Genomic DNA, 11,412 nt, shown 5'->3' with positions numbered 1-11,412 from the left:
ACTGCGCTCAGCCAGTGAGCACACCGGCCATCCCTATATAGGATCCGAACCCATGGCCTTCATGTTATCAGCACCGCACTCTCCCGAGTGAGCCATGGGCCGGCCCCTGATTTTGATGGTTTTTTTTTTTGTTTGTTTGTTTTTTTGTGACTGGTAAGGGGATCGCAACCCTTGGCTTGGTGTCCCCCACACCGCGCTCAGCCAGTGAGCACACCGGCCATCCCTATATAGGATCCGAACCCACGGCAGGAGCACCGCTGTGCTCCCAGCGCCGCACTCTCCCGAGTGAGCCACGGGGTCGGCCCCTGATTTTGATGTTTTAAAAGCAACTTCTCCACCTCCTAACTTTGCCATGATAGATGGCAAACTTCTTTGTTGCTTCTCCAGGATTCTTCTAGTTTCTCTGATCAAGAAGCTCTTGGCTCTGGGGCTTTAAGCAGGGTAGTGGGTTTTTACCTCCCTATGAGATTGAGATCATATCCCCCAACCCCACTGTTTTCTCATTTGTTTGTTAGAAGAACCTAACCCTTGTCCCCCATAGGCCTTAGCTCCCTCAAATCAGTTTTTCCTTACATCTGTGACTTTGACTTAACTCTTTTCTGCAAGCTGGGATTTCTCAGTCTTTCTGGTTCAGCTGTGTATCAAAATATTTTTATAGTCATTTTATCTACATTTTTATATGTTTATAGTGGGAGGGAGAGCTGACAACATCAGTTCAGTCCAACCTGTTTTGGGAAGTCCCTTTCAGAGATTTTAAACTCCGGTTTATCATGGCACAGTGCATTGAACTCTTTGCCACCTTCACTCTAAGGCAAGGATATCCCATGATGGGGTCTTGGAAGTATAGTTTGAGCAGTTATTCATACTGAAAAATTGTAATTGAAGTAGGTCCATAAGGAGATAGACCTAATTTTAGAAAACTTATGCTGGGTGAAAATTAGTGAAGTTCTCCACCCCGTTATAGACCATTTGATGACAATCGGGTTTTTCTTTATTTGCTATTTTATTTTTATTTTTTGGTGGCCGGCCAGTAAGGGGACCTGAACCCATGACCTTAGTGTTATAACACTGCACCCTAACCTACTAAGCAACCAGCCAGCTCTTACATTTTTTTTTTTCTTGAAAGATTTCAGATCTGTAGAAAAATTATTATAACATTACTGTGAATTTTCTTATACCTTTCACCTAGATTCATGCTTTGTTCACTCTTTACCATAATACTTTACTTCTCTCTCTCTCATGTACTGTATACTTTTTTTTTTTTTCTTTTCTGGGTCCTTGAGAGAAGTTACTTATATCTCCTAAGAACAAGAATGTTGGGGCCGGTCCGGTGGCGCACTGTTGCAGTGCGCCGCTTGGGAGCGCAGTGGCGCTCCCGCCGAGGGTTCGGATCCCACATACAGACCGGTTCCCGCTCACTGGCTGAGCGAGGTTCGGGGGCAACACCAAGGTTTGCGATCCCGTTGCCGGTCCCAGTCCGGTATGGGCGCGACACTGAGGGTTGCAATCCGTTGCCGGACGCGAAAAAAGACAAAAAGAAAAAAAAAAGAACAAGAATGTTGACAAAAGTGTAACTGTATCAAATTTAGGAAATTTAACATTTAACATTGATGTAATAGTTACTTGTTATATAGATAGGTCAGATGTTGCCAATTGTTTCAATGCTGCCATTTATAGCAACTTTTTAAGAAAGCCAGGAACCAGTCCAGCATCAAGCTTTGCATTTAGTTGTCATATCTTTTTATTCTCCTTTAATCTTTTTTTTTTTTTTAAATTGAAGCATAATTGATTGTACATATTTTGGGGGTACAGGCTTGACTACCATCACTTGTGTACAACATGTCATGATCAAATCAACATTATTAGCATATTCATTATTAGAAATTGTAATTATTCGTTGTGCCCCTTATTCAAACTCTCCCCAACCCCCATTTTCTTCCCCCCTCCTTTAATCTAAAACAGTTCTTCAGCCTTTTTTTTTTTTTGTCCTTTTTGAGACCGGCCGCACCGCGCTCAGCCAGTGAGTGCATCGGTCATAGCTATATAGGATCCGAACCCGGGGCGGGAGCGCTGCTGCGCTCCCAGCGCTGCACTCTCCCGAGCGCGCCACGGGCTCGGCCCTTCAGCCTTTTTTTTTTCCTTGTCTTTCATAACATTGACATTTTTTGAAAAGTACAAGAAGGCTGTTAGTTTGTAATATGTCCTGTCGTTAAATATGAGCTTGTCTGATTGTTTCCTCCTGGTTACATTCATGTTATACAGTTTTAGCAGGAAAGCTGCATAAGCTATACATCATGTCCTTCTCACTACATCACTTCAGAAGGGATGTGATATCAATTTTTTCAAATGATGGTATGTTATGTTTGGTCACTTTGTTAAGATTGTGTTCACCAGACTTCTCTTTGTAATTAGTAAGTAATCTGTTTTCCCACAAATTGTGTAAATATACCATTTGCCAACAAACTCACCTAGCAGATTTAGCATTCATTGGTAGTTTGTTTGAATCAGTTATTCCTATGTTTGCAAAATGATTATTTTCTAGTTCTGTTATTCCTTCTACATTTATTAATTGGCAGTCTACTATAATGAAGTATTTTCTCTTCTTCCCTCGTTTATCACACAGCTACTTTGGAAAGCAAAATGTTAGGGGGACATGTAAAAATCCTTGCTATAGAAAAAATGACTATGGTGAGAAAGGATTATATCTGCTCTTCCCCTGTTAACTTGGAAGTAAATGTAAAGTTGTAAATTTAATTTCAGTGTTCCCCAAACCTACATATTCTCACATGATAAAAATGAATTTAAAAACACTTTAAGGTAATACAGTATTTAAATTCTTATCGATCTTGAAAATAATGTTTGTGCTGAGCATTTGTCAGCAAGTTGTTTATTTTTTAATTGCAGGCAAAACATCCTATTATCTCTGTAATAGTTTTGAGGTTACTGCTTATAGAGTTTGTGTGAATAGAAAAAGACATTATACCAATGTAAAAGCAATATTGTTAATATGACAGGAACTGTTACACAAAACAACTGAATTTGGGATTAATAATATTCATCCTTAAAATAAGTCAAGTAAATATTAATTGGTTAACTGTTAATACTAGATTAGTTTCATATATAAATTTTCATTTCAGAAAACCTATGATTGGCATCATTTAAGTATAGTTGGTATAAATCCATATTTTTAATATGTCTTGTGCTAATCCATTGTTATAGGAGTATAATCGTCACCTCCTAACTGATCTCTTCTTTCATTTTTGCCCTTTGACAGTCTGTTCTCTACATAGAACCCAAACAATTCATTTTAAAAATCAACTTTATTAAGATATAATAGATATATGATAAATTACATTCCTTATAAATGTACAGTTTGATAAGTGCTGGCAAATGTGTAACTCTTGTAATCACCACCACAATCAAAATATGGAAATTTCTATCACTCTCTACCTTATTTCCTTCCCCATTTGTTCCATCCCTTCCTCCTGCTCTCAGCACCAGGCAACACTGGTCTGCTTCCTATCACTAGAGATTACATTTTAGCCTTGAAAATGTTTAAGCAAACTCTCTTGTTATTCTGACCACTACTTTTATAAATTAGGACTAGGTTACTAATCATCTAAATCCCAATTAGGTTTCTTTCTTTTTTTTTTTTTTTTAAAGATGACCGGTAAGGGGATCTTAACCCTTGACTTGGTGTTGTCAGCAGCACACTCTCCCAAGTGAGCTAACTGGCCATCCCTATATAAGGATCCCAACCTGTGGCCTTGGTGTTATCAGCACCACACTCTCCCAAGTGAGCCACGGGTCCGCCCTTATACTGTATGTATTTTTGTGTCTGTCTTCTTTCACTTAGTATTATGTGAGATTCATCTATGTTTTTTTTTTTGTTGTTGTTGTTGTTTTTAAAACATGACCGGTAAGGGGATCTTAACCCTTGACTTGGTGTTGTCAGCACCACGCTCAGCCAGTGAGCGAACCGGCCATCTGTATATGGGATCAGAACCCGGGGCCTTGGTGTTATCAGCACCGCACTCTACCGAGTGAGCCACGGGCCGGCCCTGTTGTTGTTGTTTTTTTTGAAGATGACCGGTAAGGGGATCTTAACCCTTGACTTGGTGTTGTCAGCACCATGCTCAGCCAGTGAGCTAACCGGTCATCCCTATATTGGATCCGAACTCGCGGCTTTGGTGTTAGCATCGCACTCTCCCGAGTGAGCCACGGGCCGGCGCTTATACTGTATGTATTTTTGTGTCTGTCTTCTTTCACTTAGTATTATGTGAGATTCATCTATGTTGTTGTATTTACCTGGTTTTTTGTTTGTTTGAGCAGTTCGTTGGTTGGTTGGTTTTATTTTTCTGAGCAATACTCCATTGTTTGAATATACCATTGTATGAATATACCATAGTTTATGGATACATTTTCTGCTTATCAGATGTTTGGGCTGTTTCCCATTTGGAGTTATGACTACAGCTGCTATAAAAGTTGAGGACATATGTTTTCATTTACCTTGGGTAACTACGTAGGAGTAAAATTGTTCATATGGTAAGTAGGATTGCTTGGTCAGTAATTTTATAAAAAACTGACAAACTTTTCCAAAATGACATTCTGATCAGCAATGTATGAGAGAGTTCCAGTTGCTCTACATCCTCATCCTTGTTCTCAAGCATGTCAAGCATACTTCTGTTCAGAGGCTTTGCATTTGTGTTTTACTTGTATATTCTAATGGCTCATTCACTCACTTTCTAGATCCTGGCCAGATGTCACCTTTTCAGTTAATCTTTCTCTACAGACATCTTCTCTTATTACTTTCAAACATGTATTTTAATTATTTATTCTTTTTATTGTTTGTTTCCTCACTTTTTAGAATATAAGCTCTGTAAGATCAGGGATGTTTGAATATGAGCACAAATTTCTGGCTAAACATGACAGATTGACCATGTGGATCTACTTCTTTTTCATCTAAAACTCTATAAAAATTACAGCAAAGGGATACAAACATGCTAGGACAGAGAGTGGGGGAAGTAGAAAAGGAGAGGTTTCTCCACATTTTTGAAAGAAGGAAATCTAGAGGAGGAGTTGTAACTGGTTTAGCCATGCAGAAGAAGCAACAACCTGAGTGTCTACAGAGAGAATAGGGAGTGAAATGACTTGTGCCACAGACCCTGCAATGGCTCAAGAATTGGAGGGGCTAGATAACTGAGGTTCGGATAGTAAAATAGGAAGCCTCCAGGTTCAGGAATTTCAAACATAGTTTATGTGTTTGGTGGGGAGGTGAGTGACCAGTTAGCAAACAGCTAAACGGAGACAGGTAGGTGAAAATCTGTTTACTTGCTTCCTCATGCTGCTTATTGCTTCCAGAAAGCTGTTAGGCAGTCTCATACTCATCCCCGGCAAGAGACTAGAGGCTTCTCTGGAGGAATTCAGTGATAACCCTGCTGTGAGGCCCACAAGTCTGTCAGCCTCACTCATGTACCCTGAGTCTTTTGGTGCCTCATGCTCAAGTGTGAATGGTACAGCCAAGGATTACCAGTCACTTGAGGAAAGCCTCCAACATGGCTGCCAGTGTTTTTCAAGCAAAGTGAGGAAGGGGACTGACGATGGGGGGAGGGTAGGAGTGGAATGTCCTATAGTTGAGGATATGTAGACTTTGATGACTACAGTCAAGTGTCCTTCAGATTTAGCGTTTCCAGAAAGTTAACATCCAGTTTTCTGACGAAATGGAGGAAGTGCAGTTCTGGCCCAAGTAGGGTCAGGGACAAGGTGTGGAGCTGGGGGTAGAGGGTCTAATAGCTTCTTCTATGGACTTTCAAAGAGTCCTCCTGTTTTCAACCCCGTCTGCCACCCTACTTTAGGAGATATCTAGCATCTCTAATTCTTTAGCCTTTCTTGGGTTCTTTGCTTCAATGACTTTGCTTTCTTTAGGGTACCCCCTGGCTGGCTTGGCTATCAGCTCTGCTCTTCTCAGTCAGTTATCCCTTCCTTCTACTTTCCTTCTTCCAGAACTTTGATGCTCTTATCTCTGTGCCTATTCTTCTTGTCCGTGTGGGTTTGTTTTTTTTTTTTTTTTTTTTTTTTTTTTTTGGGTCATTTTAATGATGTTTTAGGAGGGAACAGAAGTAAACATAAACATTAAAAACTTTATGCTTAACCAGTCTGTTTACTTTTTATTTTTTTAATATTTTATTGATATCTTTCATTTATTATTTCCTCTTCTATTCTCTCATTATCTTTAAAATTTATTTATAGCTTTTATATTTCCATGCTTTTAGTTGAGGATTGGGAAGTATATTAGTCCATTTCTGTTGCTTATAACAAAACACACGGAACTGGGTGATTTATAAAGAAAATGAAACTTATTGCTTATGGTTTCTGAGGCTGGGAAATCCAAAGTCCATCTGGTGGTGGTGATGACAGTGACCCAGAGGTCTCACATGGCAAGATGGTGGAAGCAGAAAGAGCAGAGAGAGAGAGAGACAGAGACAGAGACTCTCCTTTTAAAGCCCTCAGAACCATGCCCCTGACCATCATTTTTAATCCATTCACTACTGCACGGTCCTACACTCCAATCACCTCTTCAAGGCTCCACCTTTCAGTTACCATAATAGGATTTCTCACCTTCTCAACAGTCATAGTGAGTGCTAAGTTTCTAATACATAAACCCTGGGGGACACAGTTCAAGCTTCAATGAGTTTTAGTGGGACATAATTCAATCCACTACAGGAAGATAGTTGAAGTAAATGTTTTTTATCTGCCTATTTAAGTAGAAATCTACTAATTTATCTTTTTCATTTAAAATTAGCATTTCGGTATGGAAGTTAGTGAAAGATGCAGAGAACTTGCCTATCCAAGTGTTCTCTTCCCTTAGTTAATTATTATTATTTTCAGTTAAACAGTGTTATAGAATCTTCTGTCTAGCATTTGGATGTTGGTGATTATCTATAACCATTATGCAGCAATGCAGCAATGGGAGAATTTATTTTTTCAGATAATTGTTTAAAAACATTTAGTCTGATACAAATCTGTACTTGTTCTGAAACATTTTGGGAACCTCAAAGTGTTATTTGTTATGAATTTCTATTCATGAAAGTAATATGAAGAGAATTGCTAAATTGACATTGCTATTTAAGCTCTAATAAATACTTTTTGTTATTTGTTAACTGTCTTAAATCTTGAAGAAAGGTCTTAATTAAATGAGAGGTACTTCTCAGACAAGAAAAGCTACAAGTAGGGAGTCAAGGGAAAATAGGTGAAATTTGAAGGGATAGCAATATTTGTGGGAGAATTATGACATAAAAACATTTTTGACCTAATGAAGCCATTTTATTTTATTTTATTTTATTTATTTATTTTTAAAGATGACCGGTAAGGGGATCTTAACCCTTGACTCGGTGTTGTCAGCACCACGCTCACCCAGTGAGCTAACCGGCCATCTCTATATGGGATTCGAACCTCAGGGCCTTGGTGTTATCAGCAACACACTCTCCCAAGTGAGGAAATTTGAAGAGTTTGAAGAGTTGCAGTGTAAATCAGAGACTAGAATGCTCAGAAGTAAAATGGCCTTGACTTAAACTAAGTCAAGGTAACTTAAAAGCCCTGTTTCTTTGGATTAGTCCCCTAGCAGCTGATGTATTGCCTTAAAAGCCATACCATTGGGGAGTCTCCACCCTTAATGTAGACAATCATTTTGGCAATTACAATGTGATAGTGACAATGAAAAACGTGGATAGTCAGTAGTCTGCCAAGTCTAGAGAAAAGAAAGTCAGATATAGACATTGTGAGTCAAGAAGGCTGTCTAGACTTTTGGTGGCAGAATTTTCAACCCACTTGTCCCTGTGGTAGAGGATATGCGAGGCTTATAGTGGGGTGGTAACAATTAACCATCTGATACTATTTTAGTTTCTCAAAATGGTCTCCTTTTAGGAAAGGCAACATGTTCGTTACTTGACACTTCTCTTTTCTGTATACTTAGCAGTTTTACTTCTCAATAAGTTGGAATTATGATATATAAACTGTCTCTTGTAACTGAATTTGTCCCTGAAACCTTGACTGAACTAATAAAGTTAGTTCCCTAAACATGTACATCCAAATGCTGAGCCTTGGTACAGGATCACCTTTGGCCAATTTCAGTGACTGAATCTTTCCTGAAAGTGCCAGCAGGCCTCTGACTATTTTTTCAAAATCACTCACCTATTTTCTCTGCTGATTTCTCATAAGGATTCTTGAAGGTCAAACTGAAGAGTTTGCCAAAAGTTCTTCTGAACAGAAAAGGCTATTCAGAGCCAGGGAGTCAGCCACCATCATTTACATTTGGCAGAGGCTCAAAGGCAGGTACAGGAGGAGAAAGCTTTATAGAGAAAAAAGAGAAGGCTTCAGGCATTCCCTAATTGGAGGCTGTCGGCATGGGAAACCGTAGGTGGGCTAAATAGGAGCTGGCCATCCTATGCGATTGGTCAGGATGTATGTTTGACTTTTTCATCATGGTTCTAAGTTGGATGTGGGGGCAAAAATTAGGGTATTGATCAAGTCCTAGTTGTTTTGGGCCAGTTGTTAGTAGTGCTTATTTCTTGCTTCCTGGACTCATAGCTAGGGATGGTCTGACTTCCTTGACTGGTTACTGTAGATAGTGGTTGGCTTTCTGGGCTGATTGCTGCAGGTTATGTGTCAAAGTTCTATTTTTATATGTATAGTCTGTTAGTGTATTCAGTCTCTCATTTAAAAAAAGACAAAACAAAAACAGATGCCTTAAGAAAGGCAAACCACACCTGGGGAAAATATTTGTAGTATGTGTATACAACAACATACTAGTATCCAGAATATATATATTTATTATTATTATTTTTTTTGTTTTTCTTGTCCTTTTTCTTGAGGCCGGCCGCACCATGCTCAGCCAGTGAGCGCTGGGAGCGCACGGGTCATCACTATATAGGATCCGAACCCGTGGCGGGAGCGCTGCTGTGCTCCCAGGGCCGCACTCTCCCGAGTGCGCCACAGGCTCGGCCCTATTTATTATTTTTTTTAACCTCCTAACAGCTCTTTCAGCCTTCCCAGAATATATTTTTTAAAACTCCAATAAGAAACAAAATCCAATTGTAAAAGTGAGCAAAAGGCTTGAACTAGCACTTCACTAAAGAGGATATTCAGATAGCTAATAAGAATATGAAATGGTGCTAATAGGGAGAAATGCAGATTAGATGAAAAATTACCACCACATCCCTAGCAGAATGGCTAAAATTAAAAAATTATCAGTACCAAGTGGTGGTAGAGATTTGGAACAACTGGAACTCTCAAACACTGCTGGTGGGAGTGTAAATTGGTGCATATACTGTAAAACTGTTTGGCAGTATCTGTTAAAGCTAAATGTGTATATTCTGTGACCCAGTATTAACATTCCTGGCTTTACCTCTGAAAGCAATGAGTGTTCATATCCATCTAGACATGTGCAACTATGTAACAGCTAAAACAGGAAACAATCCAAAGATTTATCAACAGTAGAATTTATTTTAGAATTGTGATATATTCGTGACATGGAGTACTGTGTAGCAATGAAAAAGAATGAACTGCTGCTACATGTTGCAATATAGATGAGTCCTACAGACATAATGCTGAATAAAAGCCACACACAAAAGAGTTAATATTTGACCACACTTATAAGAAATTTAAACCAGGCAGAACTAATCTATGGCGATAGAGGTCAGAGTAATGATTACCTTGTGGTGGATTTATTGACCGAAGAATCCTTCTGAAACATTAGAAATGTTCTATAATGATGTGGATTGTAGTTATATACCCATATAACAACACCCAAGATTTGTGCATTTCACTACATGTAAGTTATACCTCAATAAAAAATTTTTCGACTTGTACTCCATTCCTGTTTCAACTCTCTCCTTTTGTTTACGCCTTTCCTTAAAATCATCTCTTCCTCTGGCTTCTCTGTTTTTTGTTCAGTGAAACCCTAGTTAACTTGCTTCTCAGTTTTTAAAATGCTGGCACTCCTTTATTTGCTTTCTGTGGTCAGTCCTTAAATACTATCAACTCTTCCTTTAAAATATTTCCCATCCATACTGTTTCCAAATTATGTCTGTGCTAGAATTTTAGCCTTGACCATGAGCCTGAATTATTGCCAAGGCCTTAACTGGTTTCCTTGCTTCTTATACTCAAAAACTGTTCTACATTATGCCAGCAAAGCTATCTTTCTGCGTTGTTTTGTTTTTCTGGGGTTGGGAGGGGCAGCTGGCCAGAATGGGGATCTGAATCCATTATCTTGGTGTTATAAGGCTGCACTCTAATGAACTGAGCTAACCAGCCATCCCCAAAGCTATCTTTCTAAAGCACTATTCCAATGATATTACCACTCTGATTATGTTACTTCTGTTTCTCAAAAGCCTCGAGTGGGCTTCTGTCTCTGGTGCAGGAGATCAGGCTCCTGCATTATATTCAAGACTCTTATGGTCTGGCCCCAACCAGTTGTACTACTTCCCCATCCATACCCAATCCTTTGGAAAACTGGAATACTTATTATTTCTAAACCAATTTTGCTCTCTATTGCTTATGTCTCTTTGTTCATCTTCTTCTCACCTAAATGCTTTCTTCACATCAGCCCATCTCAAATTGTGTCAACCTGGTGGAACACTTATTCTGTTTTATGGAATAACGTGTTGCTCAATTCTAGAATCTAGATTCTCAGTAAAGGCAATTGATATCTTAAAAAAAAAATCATTTCAACCTGGGGGAAGGGCATTTATAATGTGCTTGATGAAATCCATGAAAACCCCCGAAATTGTGTGTACATTTTTCTGGAGAGAGGGTTTTTCTTGTCAATAGATTCGCAAAAGGGACTCATAATCCCCAAAAGTTAAATTAATTCAGTACACTTTCGAAGTAATACAAATTAACTCATTTTATGTATATTTAGCAAAGTTTTTATCTTGTTAAAACTTAGTCCTAAATATGCTGAGTAATAAAACATCTCTTAATAGATAAGTTATATTTGAAACTCAGAGTTTCAGATTCAGGTAAAATGTCCTCATCCATTTTTTAGGTTTCTAAATATAGCTATTTGTGTAGAATTTATTTTCCCCAGAGATAGTATTAGTTTTTTTACTTTGGTATCTTTAGTTAAAGGAAATTTTTTTCCTCCCACTCCCACATGACTATTCATAAACTGGTGGACAATACCATCCCTGTGTGCTTTGATGTAACAATCCATTTTTAAAGATATTAGTCACATTTTTCACCACTTTTTTTTGTTTGTTTTAGATTCCTATAGGCAATGGAAACTGACCTCAATTCCCAGGACAGAAAGGACCTGGACAAGTTTATTAAATTTTTTGCCCTCAAGGTAAGTAATATGTCTGTTCTCTGGAATGTAGAACTATTAGAAATAACTTCCGTGCTTCTCCCTTTTGA

The 11,412-nt window shown here is 38.6% G+C and overlaps 1 protein-coding gene across 3 annotated transcripts in view; it reads left to right on the top strand.

Annotated features, from left to right (window-relative positions):
- The window catches only part of ATG13 (autophagy related 13), a 43,258-nt gene that overhangs the window by 9,120 nt on the left and 22,726 nt on the right, over nucleotides 1-11,412 (top strand). For all 3 annotated transcript variants that reach the window (XM_008587878.1, XM_008587877.1, XM_008587875.1), the window contains exon 2: nucleotides 11,263-11,344. In XM_008587878.1, coding sequence (XP_008586100.1) covers nucleotides 11,276-11,344 — 69 coding nt within the window. In that variant the 5' untranslated portion in view covers nucleotides 11,263-11,275. The remainder of the gene's footprint in view (nucleotides 1-11,262; nucleotides 11,345-11,412) is intronic.

The sequence above is a fragment of the Galeopterus variegatus genome, unplaced genomic scaffold (genome assembly GCF_000696425.1).
Source record: "Galeopterus variegatus unplaced genomic scaffold, G_variegatus-3.0.2 Scaffold4577, whole genome shotgun sequence".
Lineage (NCBI taxonomy): Eukaryota > Metazoa > Chordata > Mammalia > Dermoptera > Cynocephalidae > Galeopterus > Galeopterus variegatus.
The sequence above is the reverse complement of the archived record's forward strand: the minus strand, read 5'-3'. Positions and strand labels throughout refer to the sequence as shown.